At 45.9% G+C, this 21,815-nt stretch overlaps 2 protein-coding genes across 4 annotated transcripts in view; both read left to right on the top strand.

Moving 5' to 3' along the window:
- The window catches only part of kcnip1b (Kv channel interacting protein 1 b), a 44,300-nt gene extending 30,960 nt beyond the window's left edge, over positions 1-13,340 (top strand). For 2 of the 3 annotated variants that reach the window (XM_036525280.1, XM_036525281.1), the window contains exons 2-8: positions 10,843-10,967; positions 11,326-11,395; positions 11,945-12,015; positions 12,148-12,255; positions 12,528-12,632; positions 12,825-12,887; positions 13,138-13,340. In XM_036525280.1, the coding sequence (XP_036381173.1) occupies positions 10,843-10,967; positions 11,326-11,395; positions 11,945-12,015; positions 12,148-12,255; positions 12,528-12,632; positions 12,825-12,887; positions 13,138-13,185 (590 nt within the window). In that variant the 3' untranslated portion in view covers positions 13,186-13,340. Of the gene's footprint in view, positions 1-3,722; positions 4,024-10,842; positions 10,968-11,325; positions 11,396-11,944; positions 12,016-12,147; positions 12,256-12,527; positions 12,633-12,824; positions 12,888-13,137 lie in introns of those variants that run through there. The other variant, XM_036525282.1, reaches the window with a different exon arrangement.
- A 3,097-nt stretch (positions 13,341-16,437) lies between these two features.
- On the top strand, positions 16,438-21,162 carry npm1a (nucleophosmin 1a). Its single transcript, XM_036524912.1, has 11 exons — positions 16,438-16,558; positions 17,629-17,708; positions 17,929-18,048; positions 18,274-18,367; positions 18,742-18,854; positions 18,988-19,034; positions 19,120-19,192; positions 19,279-19,368; positions 19,692-19,814; positions 20,047-20,121; positions 20,602-21,162. Exons 1-11 carry the CDS (start codon positions 16,510-16,512, stop codon positions 20,650-20,652), a joined length of 915 nt encoding a protein of 304 aa, XP_036380805.1. The 5' UTR covers positions 16,438-16,509; the 3' UTR covers positions 20,653-21,162.
- The last annotated feature ends 653 nt before the right edge of the window (positions 21,163-21,815 follow it).

The raw sequence follows: 21,815 nt of genomic DNA, 5'->3' as shown, positions 1-21,815 counted from the left end.
AAACTTGAAAGTTGTTTTATTTTCAATGAGTATTGTGTATTACCAATATGGTAGGGGCTGAAAATAACTTTAAACTCTCTAATTAAGTTAAAGAAATCATTTTGTGTGGATCTTTTTGTTCAGATTGGAGCAGACAATGGGATTCGAGTGCTCAGTCTGGTTATCTGAGCTCAGGTGAGCAGGAAGTTGATGAACTGGATTGTAATGTGCTGGCGTGTGCCAATGGTAGAGAAAGGTGTGAGGTACGGTGAGAAAGAGAGGGGGTGCTGTTGTTCACAGGGTCAGGGAATATTAGCACTGAGGTAGAGAGAGGTGGCAGTCACACATTAACATGCATTGTGGAGGATGTTTGGCGGGCAGAATTAGGCACAGTTCTGACCATATGGAAAGATTTCAAATCCAAAAATACAAAAGCAAGGCTATTCAGTACAGCTGCACAATGTTACCCAGTGTACCTACACAGCACTGTTCAGTAAACATGCAATCACAGAGAGATTACCTCAAAGCCTTGAGGCCACAGAACACTGCAAAATGAGCTGTGTAATGGCGAAACATGGAGACTGCTGCTCACAATGAAAGAAAATTGCACATAACAGTGATATTTATTTCCATATAACAGAGCAATAGAAGAAGGTCAATTGCATCTTGAGTTAAATTTCAATTTAAAAAACGCAGTTACTGATGTTCATAGGAAACGCTGTTATGCCGTAACACTGAGGAAGATGCATTTGAAATGCATTTCTCTCCCTCCCCCTTCTCTATTTCAGTTCAGACGAAATTCTCATTGCTCCACTGGCTCTGAATTACATTTGTGAACTCAGAGGAGGAGAGGCAGCGATACCGCGGGGGGCAGGGGGATAGTTAGAGGCCAGACTGCACAGTGAGGGACAATCAAAGCAACACAACAGCGAAAGGAAGGAGTCTGTTTCCAACTACACTGCATTACTGAGAGGGAGAGACTGAGGAGCGGGGAAATAGATGCGCTGTCCTATTTTATACCTGCAAATAGACGCACACATACACACACACACACGCATGCGCACACACACGCATTCACACACACATTATCTCAATACAGTGTTCTGTGCATATATATATATAATTTCTATAAGAAATTCTGATATAGGAATCAGCCGTATATAGTGATCAAAAATACTGGGACAGAATCATTCCCAGATGCAGGCTGTTTAATCACTCTGCTCATAAGCAGTCTGCTTATACACTATATGGACAAAAGTATTTGGCCACGCCTGTTTTTTAGGGTTTGGGTTAGGCCCCTTATCTCCAGTGAAGGGCAATCTTAATGCTTCAGCATACCAAGACATTTTGAACAAAGCTATGCTTCCAACTTTGTTGCAACAGTTTAGGGAAGGCCCTTTTCTATTCCAACATGACTGTGCCCCAGTGCACAAAGCAAGGACTATAAAGACATGGTTTGATGAGTTTGGTGTGGAAGAACTTGACTGACCCGCACAGAGCCCTGACCTCAACCCCATCGAGCACCTTTGGGATGAACTGGAACGGACATTACGAGCCAGGCCTTCTTGTCCAACATCAGTGCCTGACCTCATAAATGCTCTACAGAATCAATGGGCACAAATTCCCACAGAAACACTCCAAAATCTTGTGGAAAGCCTTCCAAGAAGAGTGGAAGCTGTTATAGCTGCAAATGGGGGACCAACTCCATATTAAAGTATATGTATTTGAATACAATGTCATTACAGTCCCTGTTGGTGTAATGGTCAGGCGTCCAAATACTTTTGTCCATATAGTGTAGGTCTTATTCTGACCTCACACCTTCTAGAAAATGCTGTTTAGAATTTAAACACGCTTGTATTTTGTGTTCCAGTCTCGCACCTCCAAAAAACTGAAGCGCTAAGCAAATAAAACACTTTGAGCACGGAGGCTGTGCAGCTAAGTACTTGGGGTGTTTAGTTAAGTGCCTGAATGTATATGAAATATGAATAACTTTGCCTTATGGAGAAGTGATGGAGGCACGCAGCTGTGAAACTGGCCTCCATTGTTTCACTCTCAAAGCCTCCTGAATACCACCCTGATGAACGATGGAGACGTCTCACTCTGGAAAACCCCAGCCCTGCTTCTCAGGTTGGAGAGCAGTTCGTAGCTGAGGTTCTGCTTGCTGCTGATGAGCCTCGGCTGGCAGCATCACCCAGTGCAGCCTCTGACTCCCCTGAGGAAGGAGACAGAAGAGAACACTGCAGCTACGTGCGATGGAAAAATGTTCCCAATGTTTGGATGTGAAGTGCTACACACTTGTATTAGAGGAGGGCGAGAACAGAGGAATATTATGTCACATGCATATTGCAACATTACCGCGTTGTTATTTCCGTCTGTTTTCATTGGCAGGCTGTGAACGTTTCCACCTCTGTTCACCTGGCACAGATGTAACCATGGCAATGTTTCGTAAACACTGGCCCATGCGTTCCAAAATCTATAGTTCCTTTCAGGGCTGATGTAGACAAACCACCTCACTTGAACAGAGCGCAGGAAGCAGAAAGTAGTGCTGAGTTTTTCTGGTTCTGTTTCCATCAAACTGCATCAAACGGGCATGACGTGACTCCCGGGCATGCAGAGTCAAACTGCTCGGACGCTGCTGAGACCCAGCGGTAATCTCGCCATCTCTTGCATGCCCGGGGATATTACAGCTGAAACGACCCTCCGGATTCTAATTCTGAGGATTTCCGCTCGGCTTCTCTGTGTCGTACTTAGTGTCTGCCTTCCCTCAGCTTGATAAGCTTATCCTCTCCCGCATGAAGGAGGAGGATTTTCAAGGCACACTTACTTAAAAGATGTTCGAGTTTATTACCGAGCCTTGGCCTCCCACGAGTTTCAGATCAGTCGTCCTGGAAGCAGAACTCTCTGTCAGGCTCTTTGTCCAGTTGCGTGCTGTTGCTGCACCCTGGACTGCTTCAGCGGACAGCCGGCTGAGGAATGGATAACAGAAGAAAAATGCTGTACGGTGTCCTGAATGAAAGGCGATGGGCAACATTGCATTTATATGCAGTAATCATCTAATCAATCAATCAAGTTTCATTTAGTGCAGTGCCCTTTCTGAGTAATGAGCTATTAGCCCATACGGGAACAGATACGAGAAAGAGAGATAAAAGGAAAGACTTTATTTACTCAGTACCAGTAGCACACACTCACATACACACGTACGCAAATACATATACATACACACACTCACATGCGCCACAAACCTCTGCACCCAGTGCTAGCATGTGTTGCTCACAGACATCACATGTCATGTGTGACACTCCTAGACTGACAGATGTGCAGGGTAAATTCCACATAATCATACACATGACACACTCTTTTGCCACAGACTGTGTGCACGTGCATGTGTGTGTGTGAGAAAATGTGGTGCTTGTGTATGTGTGTGTGCGCATGCACGTGAGTGTGTGTGTGTGTGTGTGTGTGTGTGCGTGTGTGTGAATAGAGAACAGAAAGCTGGAGAGGGAGAGAAGGAGAGCCGTGTATGACTCCAGAGCAGGGAGATTAGCATGGAAAGCAGATTGTGACTAATAGTGTGTGATGAAAGTGAGGGATGAAGGGGAGGGAAATGTACCTCTGTAGTACAGAGAGCTGAGGGAAAGCCACACTGCTGCCTATGGTGAACATCAACAGAGAGAGAGAGAGAGCCACACTGCTGCCTACAGTGAATATCAACAGAGGGAGAGAGAGAGGGAGAGAGGGGAGGGAGAGAGAGAGAGGGGCAGGAACAGCTTGTGTCTGTGTGTGTAAGATAGAGGCATAGTGAGAAAGACATTTCTGCCATTTTGCTCACTGAAAAACTGAGAAAGGGGGAGGGAGGAGCAAACCCAGAGAGAGAGACAGAGAGAAGAAAGAGAAGAGGGAGAGAGGGAGCGCGTGTCCTCCTTCTTCGACACGAGACGGATTGAGACACGTCTGGGTGCAGACACGCACGTTGCCACGGTGACGACATGGGTGCAGTGGTGGGAACACTGACCATGCAAACCAAACAGCGGAGACCATCCAGAGGTACGTCACCGACAGACAGACGGACCGACAGGATGACATACTGACATGGAGACAGATATCTGTACCTGTAATTGCACTGTACACTCTTACAGACAGACTGGCAGGCTGACCAACAGGCTCCATTTCTCTCAAACCAACAGAAAGCAGAACAGAGCTACAGGTGTGACAGAGAGAGTGAGCAATCACAGCAGAGAGAGAAACTGATTATGAGTAACTGAGTGAGTGTGAGTGTGTGTGTGTGTGTGTGTGTGTGTGCGTGTGTGCGTGTGTGTGTGCGTGTGTGTGTGTGTGTGCCCGCGTGTGTGTGTGTGTGTGTTTTGCATTTGTGAAGGAGTGGGAGAGAGCGCTTGCTGTTTTGTTGTCATGGTTCATGAAACATTTCAATAATGCAGTTGCCCTTGAGGAAGTCATTGCACTTGCAATGTGTATTCATTAGAGCTGTGTGTGTATGTGCATGTGTGAGTGAATGAATATATGTGAGTATATGTGACTGTGTGAATGAGTGTGAGTGTGTGGGTGTATGAGGGTGTGTGTCTGTGTTAATGTATATGTGTGTGTTTGCGTGCATAAATGTGTATGTTTATGTGTGTGTGTATATGTGTGAGAGCTTGTGTGTGTGTGTGTGTGTCTGTCCCTCTGTGTGTGAGGGTGTATGCATATATGTGTGTGTAACACTGTTAGTGTGTATTTGAGTGTGCATCTGTGTGTGTATGTGTGTGTGTGTGTGTGTCTGTGTGTGTGCGCAAGTGTATGCGTGTAGCACATTGTTATTACTCTGCTCACACACCATCTCTCTTCCTGCCTATTACATCGGGATCACAGTTGTCATGGTAACGTGGAAAAGAGGGATGGAGAGAGAAGAATGGGTCAGTGACTTGGAGGGTCGGAAGTGGGGGATCTCAACAGACATCATCTCCACTGCTAAGAGAGAACAGCATTACCTGTAGCCCTGACTCTCTGGCTCTCACTCTCTCTCAGTTCACTTCCACTTGCTTCATTGGCATAAAAAGGTGCCTCTATGTTGCCACAACATGTGGAGAGATAATAACCTCAAATATAGTAATAACAACTGCACATAATTTATTGTGACAATAAAAAGTGCCACTGGTGATTTACTAGTGACACTAAAAACATGATCAAATGAAAGTTAAATAGGACAATTTAGATGCAAAGACAGTGTCTTGTTGGAGATTTAAAGTGTTTGAGTGTTGATTGTGTTTGTCGCTGGTAGGTAATTATGGTGCAAACTGGGCTGCCAGTACTGTAGTATCTTTCCCCAGGAGGATGGGGAACCTGTCAGTGTGTTGTAGGCCGGGGCATTGTGCCTAAAGTTGTGTTTTTGTTGAGAAAGTAAGTTTCTCCCTCTGACTCTGGCTGTGACTCACTGCCTCTGCTGAACACAGTGCAGAGAGTCACAGTACTCTGAGTCACAGATAATTACAGCCTGAGGGAGGGAGCCCCTTCTCTGACAGAACAAAGGATCATGGGAAATGTGGCAGAGCTGCAGCAGAGCATGTGAGAGGGTGATACATGTGTCAGATGTAGGTATGTGTAAATGTCTGAAACCTGTTAGAAATGGTCTTTGTCAAATGACTAAATGATATGTAATAAGTAATAAAAGTAATAAAAGTGAAAATCCCTAGTGTGGAAAAGACGTGACTTTAAGTGAGGGGTCTGTTCATGGTCACACCACATGTCTAGTAGGGAGCCGGTACAGTTGTGTTGTGGTTTGTCTGGATCTATTATATTGCAGAGTTCAACTGGTACTGCTGTGTTGCAGTTGTGTTTGTCTAAATCCACTATGTTGGGGAGATTATACTGCAATCATGTTACAGTTGTGGTTGCCGTTTGTCTGAATCCGCCATGTTGAGGACTTTAAATTGTTGTGTTGAGAGTGTGAATGTGAGGCATTGTGGACAGGAGTTTAAATGGTGTCCTATTTTTATGAGACCATTTACACATTGGAACCACCCACCCCCCACCCCCTCCCCACCTCCGGGTGACCCTGTCTGCTCTGTGTCTTCAGTTCACTGTGTTTCAGGAGCTGTTAGACTCTTACAGGATGATTCTCCAGAATGACGGATGGGTGTGTGAGCCTAGCTGCACAGTCGATACCGTGTTTGGGCAGGTTAATGGCTCTGCACCATCATATCTCTCACTGTTCCCCCTCTGACGGCTCTGTGCTGGACTTAATCAGCCAGAACCAGGCCACCAGACGTGTCTGTGTCTGCTTTTAAAAGACTGCCAAACTCCGTAAACAAGTGCTGCTCCTGCTTTACAACAGTCGTCTGGTTGCGGTCATACAAATCTTCAAACATTTATGTGTACGGACATTCCATTGAGCATAGGGACATGATGAGTGTGGAAGACACAGTTGGCATAGAAGACAGAGTTTGGAAGACACTGCTGGTTCAAGCTGGCACAGAAGTCTCAGCAGAAGTGGTGCTCCTGGATCCACCACAGTCCTGTGGCCTTTGCTGGTCCTAAATCCTCACTCTCTGACCACGTTAGTCCGGTGGGCTTTGGCAGATGAGTGTGAGTGAGGACCACAGCTAATAACCTGTGTTTGGTTATATACTAAAATATACTATACAGTTCCACACGACCATATTCTATTCTTTATCCTGTGTAAATTACACTCTACCAACTTTAACATATTACACTGTTCTAGCTCTAACACGTTACACAACTAAAGTGCTTCAGTGTAATGGCTGTTTCGATGTTTCGATGAAATATCTTTCGATGTTATGTGAATGAGTTCTTTCTGGTTTAATTATTACGCTGTGTTTTTGCTTCAGACAGAATCAACATGTTTTTGGGTTAGTCTGTAAATATCAGATCAGCTGCTGCCGGGCTGATCTTTAAAAAAACCAGCTGCTTTGGACTGACCCAGCCTCACAGGGCTATCTTAGCGCTGCTCTGGGCCTCACTGTGAAATAACAGCTGCTTTGGACAGACCCTGGGTGCACTGTGTTGCAGTGTAGCTGTTGGTTTTATCTGTATGTCAGTTTTTTGTATCACGAAATCAACTACCTCTGTCTTTCTCCATCTCCCTTTCACCTCCAGCAATGTTATGTACATTTGTTTCCCTTTCTCTCACTTTGCATCTATATACCTACCTATCTCTCTGTCTGTATCCACCTCTCCATCTGTATACCTACCTATCTTTCCATCTGTCTCTATCTCACTTTCTAATAAGTGAGAATGTGATAATTAACTCATCTCATTAGTGGCAGTCAGCCTGAAAATCAGTGTTGTACAAAAAGAGTGGTATCTGCGTGTGTGTGTGTGTGTGTGTGTGCGTGTGTGTGTGCGTGTGCGTGTGCGTGCGTGCGTGCGTGCGTGCGTGCGTGTGTGTGTGTGTGTGTGTCTGTGAATATGAACGCATATGTGTATGTCTGCGTGCGTGTGTATGTGTGTGTATTTGTGCTTGCCTACTTGTATACAGGTGAGTGTGTGCTGTTTTTGTTCATGCAGTGCATGCTGGCTGGTGTGGGAGATTGTCAGACAGATCAAAACACCGACATGCTGCACTGATTTCTGTTTGTCCAGATATCATCCTGAGCTGCAATGAATGTGGTGTTGCAACCAGCTCAGAAACTACAACTGCGGTGAAATGCATTCAGAACTTGTTTTGTGCCTCTTGAGAGGTGACTCATTTCCCTTAATGTAGAGCTGGGCCTTGAGAGAGTGATGCTATAATGAGGAACACGGTGACTGTGTTAGAGGTGTGAGAGGGAGAGTGTGTTAGAGGCAGAGTGTGTGGAATGGTTACTGTATCAGAGGTGTGTGAGGGAGAGTGCACACTGAAGCAGTTGCTCCCATCATGCTTTGCACTTTGTGGCCATTTCCTGAGACCATCCTGGAAAAAAAGCAACTTGTCTAAACACACACTGCCTCAGTCCAAACACACACCATCTTAGTCTAAACACAAGCTCCCTCAGTCCAAGCACACACACATTCAGACCAAATACACAGTCCCTCAGTCTAAACACACACTGCTTCCTTCCAAACATGCACAAATCCTCCGTCCAAGCACACACCCTCCGTCAGTCTAAACACACACTCCCTCCTTCCAAACACACACTCCCTCAGTCTGAACACACACTCTTCCTCAGTGCAAACACATATGCACTCCCGCTCTCAGTCCAAACACACTTCCTCTGTCCAGTCTCTCAGTCCAAATATTCAGTCCAAATATCCAGTATTCTGCAGTGCTGTATGAATCCTCATTTGGGACATTTTTAAATAAGGTGTGTAAAAGACCAACTGAGTTTCATATTTAGGGTCTGTGTTTTCTGCCTGACTGCATCTCAGAGGTGTTTCCACAGCAACGGTGTTTTTCATGTGTTCAGAACACAGTGTCAGCGTGTCAGAGTTCCTGCAGGGCGCTGAGGCGCTGGCAGTGTGAAACGCACTCTACGGGAGGCCGCCTTACTGTCCTCTCCAGAGACTTTCCGCGGAGTCAATATTTCATATCTAATACTGTGTTCACCCTGCGGGGATTGAGAGTCCAATATTGGGCTTATGATCAGAGGACAGAACTGCACAAATAGCCTGGAGACATGGATCCTCCTCCAATTCAAACAGCAATTAGCTCCCCTTCGCTGTCAATCCCACTCTGTTCCCCAGCTCTGTCTCTATGGAGAGAGGCATTTCTCTGGGTAAAGCTGGTCCTGGTTTAGGGTATGAGGAGACTAAAAACAGACAGATTCGCACACAGCTGCCTGACCTCTGCCCAGGCACAGAAAAGGTGGGCGTGCAGAGCCTCCTGGGCTCTTGTATCTGACAGCGAAACACGCTGTCGCACACACAGTCATATACATGCACTGCACGCTCCTGCTGAAACCCGAATCACATCTCCTGCCTACTCGCTGTCTCCATGACAACAGGAAACAGCTCAAAATGTGGGAGAACATGCGCGGCTGGAAGGGGGGGGGGAGAGAGAGGGGAGAGAGCGACAGAAAGAGGGAAGGAGAGACTGTGGGTGGGAGGGAAAGAGAGGTGGAGGTGGAGAGTAAGAGAGAAGGAGGGAGGGAAGGGGAGCTAGGCTCAGAGGGAGGGGTCACTGGGGGCCACTAATGAATTCAGTAAAGAGGAGAGAAATGGAAGATTGGAAGGTCTGCTGCTGTTTCACGTGGTTTGGTTTGCTGAGCAGATTTGGTTCTGTGGCTTTTATATGGCTTTTTTATGTGCTGCTGTGGAGTCCGGCTCCATGTGTGATTACGGTCACACAGGGTAATGGCTTACACTGTGTGATTACGTGCACAGGGTAATGGCTCAGACTGTGAGAGTACGTGCACAGGGTAATGGCTCAGACTGTGTGAGTACGTGCACAGGGTAATGGCTCAGACTGTGTGATTATGTGCACAGGGTAATGGCTTACACTGTGTGATTACGTGCACAGGGTAATGGCTTACACTGTGTGATTATGTGCACAGGGTAATGGCTTACACTGTGTGATTACGTGCACAGGGTAATGGCTCAGACTGTGTGAGTACGTGTACAGGGTAATGGCTCAGACTGTGTGAGTACCTGCACAGAGGACATGGCACATGGCTCTATTACCAGGACATGCTGATGGAAAACTGATGTCACGTGACACCCCCCCCCCCCCACCCCCCAGGCGCTCTCCATCTCACTTCTGCCAAGGGTGAGCTCCACATAGCAGAGCCAGGGAACATTCCTTTATTTAATAACTATCATGAACTTGTTTTTGCCTATTTTGTGCAATTCACAAGAGGCCAATTTAAATAAGTATCAGCCATTAACAGCTAACAGCTCCTTTTTTTTACCTGAATGGGGCTAATGAGGCACAGTGCCTCTGCCTTTGTGCACTTCACATGGAATCATTTTAGTCATTAAATCAAAGAACTATTGGGTTTTCAGTTCAAAATGATATCCCTTACAGAGAGAAGGGGGTGACCGACAATACACTCCAACGCACTGTGCTTTAAGGGCAGGGGATCAGTTAGTCATCAGCATTTAATGAACACCTCACAAATGCAGAGGAAATTCAGGAAGTGTGCTCCAGTGTAGCAGAAACACACCTCTCTACACAGGTAGGTGAGGGTGAGGTATTATAGATCAGCAAAAACCTGAGCACATCTCTGGAGGCAGGTGAGTAGCAGGACCTCTGTTCACTGTCAGAGATGCAGCACAGAGACAGACCCTGAGAAAGTACAGGTTAAATGATCAGGTTACAGCCTGGGCATTTAACAGGACAGTGTGGGAGAACCTGGTGCCTAGAGATGCAGGTCATGTGATTACTGAAAGCAGGAGAGGTCGAAACAGACTCACTTCCTCCTGAATAGCTAGAAAGACAGAAATTCAGCGGTGGGTTGTAGAGTAGAGTTTTGGTCATGCAGTAGCCTCTATAGGAGGGAGGCAGTAGGAGAAATGAGAGCTCCACTCTGCCTGGTGAAATGATGAAGGTCTCTCGTGGCTGAGACTGAAAATTGCTTTCATGCATTTTTCATTTGCGCTGCAATAGGTGTTTTTTTTATTTCACTATTCCTTTCATTTTTCTCCCTCTCTCCTCCTCCTCCTCCCTGCTCCCAGGGCACTGCAGAGCGGACACAATCAATCCTGCAGCTGTGGGACAGTGCATGTGTGTGTGTGTGTGTGTGTGTGTGTGTGTGTGTGTGTCCCTCTGTGTTTGGGAGTGCGGTAGGGCTTCATTTTTATGATTTAAAAACATAAAGAAGGAGTAGTAGAAAAGGTAGGAAGAACCATGTGAGATGACCACAGTCTTTCTCTGTTTAGACAAGGTGAACGATGAGTTGGAGATGACCATATACTCTCTCTCTATCTATGTAGATAAGGTGGATGATGAGCTGGAGATGACCATGGTGTGTCACCGGCCAGAGGGGTTGGAGCAGCTGGAAGCCCAGACCAACTTCACCAAGAGAGAGTTGCAAGTGCTGTACCGTGGTTTCAAGAACGTGAGTGTGAACCCACCTCCCCACCCCTGCCACCCCCCCCCCCCCCCCCGGTCATTTTGATTATTTCACCTACAATGAGAGACTTTGAAAGTATCTAGATTCAAAATGTAGTGTATGCGCTGGAGGGGGATTGTAAACACGGTCGTGTCTATATATGCTGAGTTTGAACATCTTGCGAAATCCTCTAAGATAGTTCCTGAATGCTCTGACTAATGGTCACTCCCAAAAGACAGTTCTAATCTGAGGTCAGATTTAGAGACATATATACCATGCTCACTTAGAGGAAGATAAACGTTTCACTGCACTGACATCAGTGTGGGAGTCTTGACTGACCTCTGCGTATGTGTGCTTTTCTCAGGAGTGTCCGAGTGGCGTAGTGAATGAGGAGACCTTTAAACAGATATACTCTCAGTTCTTTCCTCATGGAGGTAAGATAGCTTCCAGAGGCCCACAGAGTTCACCCCTGTTACATGTATTTTGGGTTCAGTCTGTGCTCTGGATGCTCATTGTATTTGCTGTCTGTTCAGTGTATGCTCTGAATGGTCAGTGTACATGCTGTGTGTCCAATATAAATCCTCTGTGTACCTACAAAGTCTACATCTTCATTGTTTCATGTGTACATGCACAAACTGAATACAGGTTGTTACATATGTGTAATTACATGGCTATAAACAGGCCAAACCATGGTATGTGCTTTAATATCCACTGTGTTACACATATACATTGTAACATGAGTTACGATACATAGGGCATTTTTTACCTTCTGGATGGCCATTTATAACACTACCTGTTAGCCTGAGGTTTGTAACAGGACCTGGCCTGTTAGTCTGAGATTTGTAACAGTGGCTGATTTATTCGTCTGAGATTTGTAACAGTAGGCTACCTGACCTGTTAGTCTGAGGTTTGTAACAGGAGCTGACCTGTTAGCCTGAGGTCATTTACATTACACCTATAACTGTTTTCCCTGTTGATCCCAGATGCCAGCACATATGCGCATTATCTCTTCAATGCCTTTGACTCCACCCACAATGGTTCCATCAAGTTTGAGGTAATACTTTTTCCTGGATTACCACACCACTGCCAATCAACCAATAAAAAACAATCAATCAATCAATCAATCAACTAAGTGATAAATCTACCAATCAATCCATCCCTCTCTCTCTCTTTCTCTCTCACTCAGGATTTTGTCATGGGTCTCTCTATCCTGCTGAGGGGGACAGTAAGGGAGAAACTGCAATGGACCTTCAACCTGTATGATATTAACAGAGACGGCTACATCAGCAAGGAGGTGTGTGTGTGTGTGTGTGTGTATGTGTGTACAAGCATGTGTTTGTGTGTGCATATATGTGTATGCTTGTATATGCATGTCTGTGTGTGTGTCTTCATTCTGACTGGAAATGACACATTGTGACATCTGACATGAGGAGGCACAGGAGATGATGTGCTATTTGACTAATAGGTAGGTCTGTCTATTCACAGATAATTGCATGCTGTGTTATTAACGGGGATGGTGTGTGTGTATGTGTGTGCATGTGTGCGTGTGCGTGTTCTTTCTAACAGGAAATGACACAGATTGTGACAGCCATCTATGACATGATGGGGAAGTATACCTATCCCGCGCTTAAAGGAGACGTACCAAGGCAACATGTGGACGCTTTCTTTCAGGTGAGAACATCACTGGCACCTAACACAAACGCATGGATCCTTCAGTTGTTCTATACCGACAGTACCACAGCAGAGGTATCTCACCTGCTCGATGACTGAACACTCACTAACGTCACTCTTCTCAATAGCAGGATATAAATATGCCTTTTTCTCAGATAATGTCCTAAGATATCCCCCCTCTCCCCTTCACAGAAAATGGACAAGAACAAAGATGGAGTGGTCACTTTGGAGGAGTTCATTTTAGCCTGTCAGGAGGTTTGTTTCTCATTCACACCCCCATGTTACTGTTTCACTTCCTCTTATCTTTCTTCTCCTTTGTGTTTCTTCTTTTTTCTCCCCTCTCTCTGCATCCCTTTGTCCTCTCCTTCCTCTCTCTGGCCTCTTTTCCACTCAATCTCAAGGCCCTTTCTCAAAGCTACCTTTATGTGGTAACACTGACCCCTGGTGGAGTCTGCAGAGATTTTAACTACCTTTTCTCCCCTGTCTCTCTCCTGTTCCTGCCCAGGATGAAACCATGATGAGATCCCTGCAGCTCTTTGAGAATGTTATGTAGGACACGAGGGAGTGGAGAGGGGGGAGTAAATGCAGACTATGGCATGCATGTAGGAACCTGGAGGATTTAACCCCCAATTAACCCAGCAGGGCTCAGAGGTGTCCTCTGTGTGTGTGAGAGAGTGTGTGTGTATGCATACACGTGTAAAAGTGTGTGATTGTTTGTGTGCGTGTTTGTGTGTGTGTGTGTGTGTGTACGTGTGAGTGCATACATGTATATGTGTGTGTGTGTGTGTATGTGCATGAATGATTGTGGGTGTGTGGGCGTGTGTGTGTGTGTGTGTGTGTATGTGCATGAATGAGTGTGGGTGTGTGAGCATGTATGTGTGTGCGTGTGTGTGTGCATGAATGAGTGTGGGTGTGTGAGCATGTGTAAGTGTGTGTGTGAGTGTGTGTGTGCATATGAGTGTCTGTGTGTGCATGCAGGAGCATGTGTTCAGTATATGTATACATAAAAGTGGGTGTGCGTACACATGCATGTTTGTATTTACCTATGTACATGTGTGCACGCATTTATATTAATATATATTTGGATGACATGATTGTGTGTGAATGAATTTGTGTGTGTGTGTGTGTGTGTGTGTGTTTGTGTGCAAGATAGAGAGACGGACAGAGAGGTGTGTGTGTGTGCGCGTGTGTGTTGCTGCCTTTCTCCTTGTTCCTCCTCTCTTGGCTCTGCTGGTGTTTGAATCTAAATGTACCCCCCCTAGTGTTTCCCTGCAGATAACTTTTTCCCTCACCAAAGTTCAGTTACACCCTGATCCAGGGGGCGACAACCCTACTTGTGATTAGCTGAAATCCCAACTTCCCTTAAGTATGATTAAAAGGAACTGCATCTCCACGGCTCTATCTGCCTGCGATTACTTGGAACTGCATCTCTACAGCTCCCCTCACCGGTTTCTACCAAGAACTGCATCTCTGGCTCCCCCTGCCTGTGATTTTCTGGAACTGCATTTCAGCAGTTCACCCCAACCTGTGATTACTTGGAAGCACGTCTGAGGCTCCTCCTGCCTGTGATTACTTGGAACTGCACCTTTAAGACTCCCCTTACCTGTGTCATTTCGATTATCGTTGTGGACAGGTTGCATGTTTGAACAAGAGGTGAACCTCTATACGGACACGTTTTGCTTGAAAGGGACTTTGACCTTTCAACCAATGAAACGAAATGATTCATACTACCATTTAAGCTGTTATATCTATATCTTTATTTATTTGTTTGTCTTTGTGACCCACAGAGGTAAGGAAATGCTATTGTCTGTTTTTTCTAGCGTCTGGTTTAACATTTTCAGTGTTGTAATGATCTTGTTATTGTCCTTGATGTCTCCTCTGTCTGCTATCGTGTCTGTCTGTTGCCTGCAGATAGAGGACGCTGTGGTCTGGCTGGTGTTGGTGTGTTACCGCTTTGCTGCCACGCCTGGCTCTCTCCACAGCAGTCTCTATTTTGTGAGCTTCTGTGACATGTTATTCAGTGATCTCACACACAGTCACATTCACGCATACTCTCACAGGCACACGCGCCAACTGTCTCACATACAGAGGCCCGCATCACTCACTCTCTCTTACACGCACACACAGACACACACACAGACACATAGACACACACACAGACATACAGACACACACACACACACATACACAAACCTGTTGTTGTGGCAGTGTAATATTGCTCTGAGTATGTGTTGTGTGTTCTGTGCTAAAGTAATGTGGAGTTCACTGCAAGGAGGAGAAGTCAGTCAGAGACAAAGCAGAGAGAAGGGGAGGGAAGGGTGGAGAAAGGGAGGGAGAGAGAGAGTGAAGGGGGCACAGAAGGAGTTTAGCTGAAAATGTGATTATGTGTTGGCAACACAAATATCTCTTTGTCATGCCAATAATTCCATTTTTAACTGCACTGACAGAGAGAGATAAAGAGGTAGAGAGGGAGGACAGATAGAGAGAGGTGTATAAGCTTTAGCAACACTAGTGCATGATTGTCCTGCCAGATGAACATGTCAGAAATGATAGAGAGAAGAAGAGAGAAGCAAGACTGCATGCACCTTATAAGGATATAGGGGCCCCCATAGGTGTAGAGCTGGCTGGTCTCCCCTCAGCTGGGAGTCAGTGTGGGACACATTAGCAATAATCTCTGCCGATGGCTGAGACTGAGATGTGTGTACTGATGTGGACATTTATCCACAATCCCCCATGACCATGCTCATGTACTCATGGGTGTCTTGCGAGTTGAGAGTATTGGTAATAGTCAGTGTTTATGTATCTGTCATTCAGTAGGAAAGCCATGTGTGGATTGTTGGTTGATAATGCTTCGCAATCATAAGGGAAACAGTGCTACTGTGTATCTCTGAGACAGAGGATGACTCTCAGCCTGCACTAAGCTTTTGCTGAAAACTGTCTGAGTGGGAGAACAGATGGACGGACACACAGACAGACAGACAGACATATGAACAGGTCATTATTTTCTTGCTGTGATGCTGTAAAGAGAATATTTAACAATAAAATTTTGAAAGAAACTCTAAAGCGTGTGTCATTTATTCATCCATTCATTCAAAAGATGTTGATCTTGTGATTTTGGCAGTGTGTACTTTGTGGCATGCCATAACAGAATATGAACTGAACTGAATCAAACTGAATTTACTGAAGTGAATTGATTCAATTAATTTCTACACATAATCATTTTTAAATAGCAGTCAGCTCAATGTGGTGCTGTAAGTGTATTAGCAGAGCAGGGAAGGTATTTATTATACCATGACAGTTCCATCAGGCAATTGTCACACTCAACCCACCAAAACCCTCCTCACAGGCCATTTAAAGTTAGTAGTATACAAACCGATGTCGGCCTTACGCTGGCAGTGTGTGGGTAATGTGTGGTAGACACCACTGATGCTGTGGGGTTGAAGCCCGCATGGTAAACCCACACATACATGGATACACGCACACGCCGACAGTGAATTGTGCTGTCCCTCACCACCACCCCTGCTCTATCTGTATATACGGGATTAGAGTCTTTTGTCATATTATGGTTCCTACAACAACGCAAGGAAACAACGAACTCGCTAAATTCAAGCACTGCAATTTTTCCATCACACTGACTCAACGCAACGACTGAATATCCACTTCAGCCAAGTTTCGAAGACGCACACACGTAGTCCCGCCTCTTAGAGGAAGGTCTACCGGTCATCAGCGGCTGTTACTGGGTGAGATTGGTACGCAAATCCCCGCATCTTTCTTGTGGGCGTGTACGTTCGGAAAGGGGTTAGTGTGTTTCCGCGTCCGAACGTGAGAGAGATCATTTGAGTTCAAGCGCAATTGGAGACGGTGCTGGAGGTAGAGTATGAACGGAATGGACATGGAGCCGATTGGACCACAGAACTATCTTTATGGTAAGAATCGTGCTAACTGCGCCAAATATATAATTTTGTATCATTTCTACAGTTATAGCCTGTTAGCAAATTGTCTGGAATGTGCTAGTTGTAATCTCAGATAGAAAAAGTACGAAAAGGCTTTTTATTTACACGATTAAAAAAATTATAAACCTGTTAGTTTGTTAGCAAACTGCATTGCATGGATGGTTTATGATATAGTTAGCTTGCTAGCTGGATGGCGATGCAAAGTTCCAGAGTTAGTTGATGTTACTAGATCTAGTTGGCTAGCCTGTTAGCTAACACGTGTCAGTTTAAATGGACTCCAGAGTACGATTATAACTAGTGTAGCTAGTTACAGTCCACTAGTCGGTAATCTGTATACTACCAAAACAGCACCATCGGCGTCTAGACGTACTGTAGTAGTGAAAGAAGGTGGAAGCCTGATTGCGAGGAGCGTAACTGCTAGCCGTCCCTAAACACGTGTGCCGTGTTGCAAGCTAGGTAAAATGGCGTACATGCGGCCTGGATCCAGTAACCGGCGTTTAGGGCGAGTGCGGACACGGCCCTTGTCCTTAGTTTCACTTACCATGTATTTCACACATTCAGCTCTTCTTCTTTAGCCAAAATTACCCCAGACTGTCTTCTTTTAAAGCTCGAATCGAGCGCAAACAGCAGTCACATGAAAGCGTGAATAGCTAACGTTAGCTAACAATGTGCCCTGGAGTCTGCCTTTCCGTAAGTTACTTTAGCTATTAGTGAGCATAGCTATATGCAGTTTGTTGAAATAGTCACTTGCATCTGATGTAGCTAGTGGGTTGCCTCGTGGTTTACCATTTTACTTTAATTTTCTTCCCAATCTGGCAATTATCTGTTTTTCGAGTTCTCAATATTGAACATGCTGATGCTATATGTGGCAAATTATCCCTGTGGAGGAGAGAACTGACCAGCAGGGATATTTTGTTAGCGTGTTGTGGAACACGCGACTGGCGCTACCTCCACGTTGTTAATGGGCCCCTCGTGTTTTTCCACGCATGTTAGTGGTATCTTAGTTTTGAAACCTTTTTTTTTTGTCCCTGACCTCCTTTCAGGCTGCGAATTGAAAGCTGGCAAAGACGTCATTTTCAACCCCTCGGATGACGACAGTGAGCACCAGCTGTCTTTGAGGATGGTAAGTAACGGTAACCGACGTCGGCACGTGTTCAGAGCCATTCACACCTCAGTTAGCCCCGCGTGGTGATCACCTGGAACTACACTTGCGTAATCCCCGCATGGGGTATGTAGCATTTATACCAGTCAAATGGATGTTTATGATGGAGTTTAAAAGTGCGCACATTAACGTCACAGAGAGAGCAATGGGGACATTTATGTTCATCTTCTCTCGCCCCCAGGTGTGTGTGGACCCCAGCACCAAGGACGAACTGCATGTGGTGGAGCTGGAGGGTCGGGACACTGAGGGGGAGCCAGTGAAGGCAGTGGTAGCCACGCTGAAACCGTCCACATTACCCAGTGTGAGTTACTGCCCCCCAGCCATCCGCTCTGTGCCCCTGGTTCAATATATGTAATGTATGTCCCAGACCTCCATGTGAGATTATAGGCTGCTTGAAGCCTGCTGAGTCGCCCGGATGGATGATCTGGTCATTTGTGATGACCAGTGATGTGCCCCCAGAAACCTGCTAGAGCCTCGACCTGCTGCACAGCCCTCAGAATAGTTGTGTGTGTTCTGACTGTTACAGGTGTGTCTGGGTGGCTTTGAGATTACTCCTCCAGCTGTGTTCAGACTGAAGTCTGGCTCCGGCCCCATCCACATCAGCGGCCAGCACCTTGTCAGTAAGTATCTCAGTGCTGCACGGGAAGTGCTCCACTTGAGCTGGAATGATATTGCGTGGCGTGTATCTGCGCTGAGCTGATTGGCCTCATATGCGTGGCTCCTGTTCAGAGTGATTCAGTAGACCAGCCCTCTGCCGAAGGGAAGGATTCCATCAGATTCTGACCTACAGCAGCCTTGTTGGGCCAAAATGCAGCTGATATTTACTGCAGAATGGTTTACCAGAAATGAGACTGAGAATTGCAGTGGTATTTCTGCTGTTGTTTTGTACCACTTTATCAAGTCGTCGTCCCTCATTTGCTTGTTTGGGTGCATGTGTGTGCCGTCTGTGACCATCTGATTGGCTGACTCTTATCCCTCCCCTCTCTTCCTGGAGTGATGGATACAGACCAGTCTTTTGATGAGGAGGATGATGAAGAAGAGGAAGAAGAGAAGGAGGTTCCTTCATCCATTAAGAGGCCAGCTGTGCCAGCTGCAGCCAAGCCTTCGGTAAGTCTCCCCGCCCTCCCTCCACACAGCCCCACACGCTCTGAGACTCAGCCCTCTGCCACACCCCATAATGTGCATGTGTGGGTGTACCAAACCCCAAATCACACTCACCCCATGTTGTTCACCTCTACAGAAAAAGATGAAGATGGAGGAGGAGGATGAGGAGGAAGATGACGAAGAGTAAGTTCTCAGGGCCCGGTTTCTGATGCTGATGCCTGTCAATTTACTTGATGGGTGGGGTGTCTAATGTGTGACTGCTCTGCAGTGATGAAGATGATGACGATGACGAAGAAGATGATGATGAGGAGGAAAGTGAAGAGGAGGAATCTCCGGTGAAGGTGAGGCAGATATAATTTTCTTGGTATCTGAGTTTGTGCCTCTGGCCACAGTGATATGGTGTAATGCAACTGCATGTCGCCCACAGCCCAAGAAAACTCCGTCCAAGAGCCCTGCTGCTGCACAGAACGGGAAAACCCCTAACACAGCCACTCCTGCTGGAAAACAAAATGCCAAGGTGCGCTTCCTGCCCCCTGTCCCGGGTCTCCAAGCCGTGTCACACTGTCTTCCACAACGCACTGCTCCACAGCCAGGTGTTCCTGGGCACAAGGCCCTGCGTGTGAATGCTTTGTTCTTGTTTCTGCTGTCAGTAGTAATAGTTCACGCAGTAGCTCTAATCATGAGTAATCACAATTTGTGATGAAGGAATGTGTTGTTGTGTGCTGTGATGTTGAACTGTGGTTTGATATGTCAGTGATGTGTGCTGTTGTTTGGGAGGGTGATACAATGATATGGTCAAGCTTTAGAAGGGGAGTTTTAAAATGACTGTACTCCTTGTAGCCCAAGACCCCTAATACCAACAGCAAGGCAGATAAGAAGGAAACCCCCAAAAAGCCACAGACCCCCAAAGCTTCCCTCACCATCGACGAGATGAAGGCCAAGATGATGAGCAGCATCGAGAAGGTGTGTGTCACCGGCGCCCTGATCGGTGTGTGTGTGTACACAAAGGAGCTCTCAGGCTCTTTACATAGTATGCTTAAAGCTGCGATGGATATCCATTAACTGCTCTCCGGCACTGTGTGTTTTGCAGAGGTTAATGTCATTGGTTGAAGATTTTGAAACCCTCAGCTAGCTGATGAGACCTAAATGCAGAAAACTGTATGAGGGAGTGCATCTGATGTGCGTGTTTTTGCAGGGAGTGATGTTGCCGAAGCTTCAGGCCAAGTTTGAGAACTACGTAAAGAACGGTTTGCGTGTGAGCGATCCCAAGGTAAAAAACAAGAGAGCACTTTCATCACAACCTGAAACGCTGTTTACATTTTACATTTTATTCATTTAGCAGACGCTTTTATCCAAAGCGACTTACATAGGTTACAGTTCTTTACAATGTTATCCATTTATACAGCTGGATATTTACTGAGGCAATTGTGGGTTAAGTACCTTGCTCAAGGGTACAGCAGCAGTGTCCCAGCGGGGATCGAACCGGCAACCTTTCGGTTACGAGTCCTGCGCCTTAACCACTATGCTACACTGCCGCCTACAACGCTGTTGTAGCTCCTGTCGTAGAGCAAAATGTTAATCCACTATAATAAGCAGATTGTTCTCAGATGGATTCATGTTCCCATATTTGGTGTGAGCCATGCCATGTGTGTATGTATTGATTCAAACCCTTCCTTCTCTCTCTCTCTCTCTCTCTCTCTCTCTCTCTCTCTCTCTCTCTCTCTCTCTCTCTCTCTCTCTCTCTCTGTAGACCATCGAGGAGCTGTGGAAGTGGAGACAGACTGTGAAAGATCGGAAATGATTTTTTAGTTTTTTTTTCCCTTTTTTTCCCCTTTTTTTTAAATTATATTTTTACTACTACCCTCATCCCCTACCCCCCCACCAATGTGTTTCTTTTGTCCACCGCCCTGTTGAGTCCAGTCTCCAGATCAGCAGATCAGCCCCCACTCTGTCTTCTCAGTCAGTAAGCCAGAAGCAATAAAGTATGGTGATGGACACATCCACAGCCCAATGCCTTACCAGTGCCACCCGAAGGTTTTAGATGTTGCATTTAATGCAGCTACTTCATATATTGCAACTTCAGCATCTCTCTTTGAAGGAGCTGCGTTTGCTTGTTTCAGCATTTGCACAGAGGTTTGTGATGTGAGATTAAGGAACATTCCGGAGCAGCCAAGTCTCGCTTATGGACAATATTAAGTTCATCTGCCATTTTGCTCACTTGTTGAAAAATTGTGACAAATGAGGATTTGTTTTATTGAATGTGGTCATGTCAGTATTTGTGGCTGTTGGATTTGTGAGAATAAAGACATTTATGAAATTCGCACTGATTCTAGTGCTGCTTGTTTGTGTTCCACGGTCAGGAAGATAGTCTTCCCTCTGCCGCCTCCTGAAGACCTGCCTCTTCAAACTGTTCCTGGAACAGTGGTTTCTAAGCCCTTCCTCTGTGACCTCTTGAAGACCCACCTCAGATGTCTGTGTTTCTCTGGCTCAGATGTGTTTTTCTGCTAAACTGAGATCTGTCATCTTTTTGTTTGCAATACTGAGGATTCAACCAGGGTTTGACGCAGAGTGAGCCAGTTTAAAAAAAGTGGATTTTAATTGGGCAAGTGTGGAATGTGGAGATGAGATTCAGTCATCTGGATGTTGGTCAATGTTCACGGGTCCTTACTGGATCCTGTCGGCTGTGGGAGGAGGCCCGTGCCCTGTTCCTCCCTCCCTGCGTTAAGTGGTATAGCAGGATGCAACCAGCAGAGGGCGGTGTTGTGTTGGAAGTGTTAAAAGCTTGCTGAACTGACACTGATTGTCTAACTTGGCTCATAACGGTCTGACATCTTTTTCTGTATGAGTTAGTTGAAGCAGGTCTGATGTTAATGACTTGTGGCCACCTTTCAAGGATCAGTGAAGATCTTAGACGTATCTGTATGCAAGACGTGTGTTCAGGCTTAGATCTGATTTTCCGCTGTG

Source organism: Megalops cyprinoides, chromosome 3, assembly GCF_013368585.1.
Source record: "Megalops cyprinoides isolate fMegCyp1 chromosome 3, fMegCyp1.pri, whole genome shotgun sequence".
Lineage (NCBI taxonomy): Eukaryota > Metazoa > Chordata > Actinopteri > Elopiformes > Megalopidae > Megalops > Megalops cyprinoides.
Note: the sequence above shows the minus strand (reverse complement) of the source record. Positions and strands in the feature narration are given on the sequence as shown.

What these genes read in the sequence shown, in the direction of transcription:
- npm1a (XM_036524912.1), top strand. Translation starts at nt 16,510, where the DNA reads ATGAACGGAATGGACATGGAGCCGATTGGACCACAGAACTATCTTTAT. An exon ending in TGATGAGCAGCATCGAGAAG is followed by an intron (nt 19,815 to 20,046) that starts GTGTGTGTCACC and finishes GTGTTTTTGCAG; the next exon opens with GGAGTGATGTTGCCGAAGCT. An exon ending in TGCGTGTGAGCGATCCCAAG is followed by an intron (nt 20,122 to 20,601) that starts GTAAAAAACAAG and finishes CTCTCTCTGTAG; the next exon opens with ACCATCGAGGAGCTGTGGAA.